This window comes from Oryzias melastigma, linkage group LG11 (genome assembly GCF_002922805.2).
Source record: "Oryzias melastigma strain HK-1 linkage group LG11, ASM292280v2, whole genome shotgun sequence".
In the NCBI taxonomy this organism is placed as follows: Eukaryota; Metazoa; Chordata; class Actinopteri; order Beloniformes; family Adrianichthyidae; genus Oryzias; species Oryzias melastigma.
The window spans coordinates 26313636-26318037 of record NC_050522.1 but is presented as its reverse complement, the minus strand read 5'-3'; the positions used below and the strand labels follow the sequence as shown (position 1 = coordinate 26318037).

General features: G+C 42.3%; 1 protein-coding gene across 2 annotated transcripts in view; it reads right to left on the bottom strand.

Annotated features, from left to right (window-relative positions):
* Positions 1 to 4402, bottom strand: part of crabp2b (cellular retinoic acid binding protein 2, b) — a 14059-nt gene that overhangs the window by 3878 nt on the left and 5779 nt on the right. The window contains exon 3 of one of the 2 annotated variants that reach the window (XM_024298335.1): positions 2797 to 3118. In XM_024298335.1, the coding sequence (XP_024154103.1) occupies positions 2797 to 3064 (268 nt within the window). In that variant the 5' untranslated portion in view covers positions 3065 to 3118. The remainder of the gene's footprint in view (positions 1 to 2796; positions 3119 to 4402) is intronic. The other variant, XM_024298334.1, reaches the window with a different exon arrangement.

Here is a 4402-nt window from a genome sequence, read left to right as displayed (position 1 = left end):
GCCCTCTAAGCACCAACCCCGCCCCCTATGGTAAATGGTGTATACTTGTTAAGCAGCAACTACTCACTCCTGCCCTGCTTCTCTTTCTGTATGGCTGGTATGAGCTGTATGTGGCTGCGGTGGCTCGTTTAGGCCTCGTTTTCTGCCCACATTTAAACCCTTTGGGGATCACTTGGTTTCGCTGGTTGGGCTGTAAGCGGTGTTGTATAGTCCACAGGCGCTACACGCCCCTCACGTTCCCCTTCCCCCTCTGCCACCATGGTAAATAAATGGGGTTCAAAATGGTGGTTTTTCTGTTGGTTTTATCTCCATAGCAACCATTTTATGTTGTGTTCGCCTGGAGTCATCGAACAGATCGACGTAAAATTCAGAATAATCGGCGAAAGTACATTTTTGGATTTCCTTAGCAACAGAGGTTACTTGCTAACCACGCCCACATTCCCAATATGTTCATATTGTATGTCATATTTCTGACTGACTCAAAGATTCATGTAATACATTTTAAACAGGGAAACGCCGCTTTTACGAGTTCGCCACATGCAAATGTACTGAAGTATCTTCCAAACACTCGAGGATTTTTTCAGAAAATTTAAGAGTGCAATTCACAGCTTATGTATTTTAGTGTTCTATTTTTTTGTGTTGTTTTTTTAGGGATTTTTCAAACACCTTTTCCAGCTCTGTCTGCTGACTTTGATAAAACCACATTTACTAAAGTCGTTTTGATAAACGAGTTGGTTAAACATCCTGTCGGATGATCTTATTTGTCATAAATAAAATGGAAAACTTTCTTCTTGGAGCCACAGGGACTCCCTCCCTAAATGAGAGGCCCCGCCCCCCTCATGCTGAAGCTTGCTTCTGTGTGTATGAAGGTTTAATTCTCTCGGATTAACGCTGCATAAATGAGTCAGTGATTGATGGTTTAAAGAGAGGCAGGTGAAGACAAGAGAGCTGAGGGACGGAATCAAAGATGCCGCGCTCATACAAGACCAGAAACTGCAGCTTTTTAATGTTTTCAACGTTTCTTCGTTCAAAACTCATTTTCTTTCCTCTATTTGATTTTTCTGTGGCTGTTGGGTGGTGTGGATATGGGACGACTAAAACAACAAGCTCTGCTAACAGCAAAGCACGGCGGAGGTTATATTATGATATGAGATTAATTTGTTTGTTTATTGATTTCACATAAAATATTTGATTATTTGACCTTCAGGTATTTTTAGGTGCAATGACAGAAATCTATAGAATAAATAATGTTTGCGTCTGACTGAAACAGCGCATTAACAGTTAAAACTGTGTTTTTAACCTCTTCTTTTGGCATTTTTCTCACCATGGAGAAAGAACATTTTGCTTAAAACTGCATTTCTGACTTTTTATATTGTTGAGAATCAGGAACAGACAAAAAATGAAAAAAAAATTTGGGATGTAGAAAATACGCTAAAGTCTTTTTGCTCCGCCCCTTTCTAATTGCAGACAAATAGATCCATGAACGTCTTTGTTTTCCTCGTTTGAGCTGGAATCTGGATCTAAACTGTACGGCTGGATGTTTCCGATATTTCTCACCAATTTGGAAACAAATAGGTGATGGGAAGTGGGGCCGGAGTGCCCACAACTCAGAGGAACTTAGAGAACTATGTGTCATGAATCAGTCCCCTGTCTTCCCGTTTGGCCTTGAGCGAGAACTTTCTTCAGAGTTCTAGCACTTCCTGGTTCTCACTCTTCCCTTCCCATCAGCCCCTGTAGTCACTCCCAGGAGCCCCACGGCTGGTTCCCTCTGCTCAGCGCGAAGTCTTGTTTGTGCCGCTCTGCCTGCACCGCTGAGCGTTCTCATCCTGACTGGATCTTCATCTGCCGAATGCCCCGACCCTCGCCTGGACCCCGACCCTCGCCTGGACCCCAACCCCTCTGGTTGTTCTCTAATACCCCCATGCTGGTGTTTGACCTCTGCCTGCCTGACCCTGATTTAGCTTTGTGGACTTTTGGGTCAAACTTGCTGCACTTGGTTCCAGCCGTTTCTGACACTGTGTCCTAGAAACGACAGATTTTTAGATTTTTAGGGTTAGGGTTAGGGTTCAAAAGCTACAAGATGTAAGGCGTGGTTAGTGCATCATCGTGAAGAAAAGTTTACTTTGAAAACAGACCAATAGATGAGATTTTAGCAAGAAAAGACGTGACAGATTGATCATTTGGAGGAACGCTGATGCTTCGTGTTCGATTGTGAGGTGGAGCAGACGCAGGGATCTGATTCCGACCGCATGAGCTCATGTCGAGGATCTAACAGGAACACACCGTGTATGTTGGGTCAGGAAGGCCCCGGGCCGTAAATGAAAGTCAATCCTGAGAGTTGGCGGGCTGCGGGGGCCCGTGTGAAGGTTTGGTTCCACTTATCCTCGCTGTAATTACAACCGCATGAGGAGGACCGGCTTCAAATGAGTCTGATGTGACATGACCACGGGCTGTTTGGCTCCACATTTTTAATGGATGACCCCTGCTGACCCCTCACTGCTGCAGAGATGCTCACATACTGAAGTTTAGCTGGAACAGTTGCTCTTGCAGAATTAAATGACTTCCAGTTGATGAAAGAGACTTTTAAGTCTTTCTTATGGAGATGAAGCCTCTTTTTGCTTCCTCTTGGCATCAACAAACATGAAAAACTGGAGCAAAAAGTTCTAGAAAAGCTTCAGATTTTTTTTTGCATTTTTACATTTAAGGCGGTAAATGTTTGCAAGAAACATTTGATGGATGAGAAGTCATTGTGAAGTCAAAAGGCGCATGCGTAAAGCTGCAGGCTGCTGAACTCACCGAGCGCTTTCAGCAGCTCCTCGAAGTTTTCTGAGGACTTCATCCTCCATCTCCCGGAGAAATCTGCGGCCGCGTTCTCCATGTCGCTGCGGGCTGCGGGTGAGGAGCGCTCCCGAACCCTCCGCTGGGTGACGGCGTCTGTCCTCCCGGCCCCCGGAGCCGACTCCTCCGCCGCGTTTGCGCTGCCGCTCATTGGCTGAACCTGATGCTGCTGCAGAGCGCGCGGGGCAGCTGGAGGGGCGGGGCCAACAGTGGACCCCCACCCCATCACCTCCACCTCTGGCAGCGTGGTGAAAGATTTGGATATGATCCTGAAAATGCGCTTCCAGACCATCAGGAGAAACAAACATCAGTTCTTCTGTCTGCGAGGATCAGAGTTACAGAAGAAAATGACGAAAGAAAAATGTGTTTTTCTGTTTGTGACTCCAAAGACCGAACTGGAAACGTTTGGGAATCAAACGTGAGGAACTCAGAAGATGAGACCTCCAGATGGAGGATTCCCTCCCCAAGATCCCATCAACTTTAAACACCAGACATCAGCATTCTTACCCAATTTCACAGAACAGACATGAGGATGACGAACAAGCACGAGACTTGCTTTAATATTTGTGGATAACATATCAAACAATGTAAAGAAATTATAACTTCAAAAGTTCCATTACCTGCAATAATGCTATAGTGTGAAAGCTTTTTGCTGAAAGTAGTGATGCAATTTACTTTTAATTGCTGACGGGATTTGCTGAAAATTAAAAAAAATGTTACATTTGCTAAAAGACTGGAAATTGCATTAAGGAACTATGAAAGAGCGCTGAAGATGACCTAAATTCCTGAAAAAAACTGTAGTAAAATTGTTTTAAAATTCCACATACCAATTGTGCAAAAATATTTATTGTGTTGCTTAAATATCAGCTGAACTTCAAATTAGCACAAAAATCCTTAGAATATGTCAAATGAGCCAGAAAAGCAGCTTATTGCTTAAATACTAGCTAAACTCCAAAATAGCCTAAATTTCCTCAGTGAACTAAATTAGTCAATAAATGTTAGGCTGTAGCTAAAATAGAAGCTAAACTCTAAAATAGCTATTAAAACCTCAGTAGATTACAAATTAGCCAAAAACATTAGCATGTTGCTAAAATATTAGCTAAACTCCAAATTAGCATAAAAAAGCTCAGTAAATGCCAAATTAGCCAAAAAAAGCTAGCACGTTGCTTAAATATTAGCTAAACTCCAAAATAGCCTAAAATTCCTCAGTTAACTAAATCAGTCAAAAACGTTAGCCTGATGCTAAAATGGAAGCTAAACTCTAAATTAGCCTACCCCCAGTAGAGAAAAAAATAGTCAAAAACGTTAGCATGTTGCTAAAATATTTGCTAAACTCTAAATTAGCATAAAACACCTTATTAGATACCAAAGTAGACAAAAAAGCTAGCTCGTTGCTTCTAGCTAAACTCCAAAATAGTGTAAAATTCTGTAGTCAACAAAATTAGTCAAAAATTAGACTGTTGCTAAAATAGAAGCTACACTCTAAATTAGCCAAATACCCAGCACTTAAGTTAGACCAGAAAAAATGATAGCATGTTGCTAAGATATTAGCTATATCTTTTGA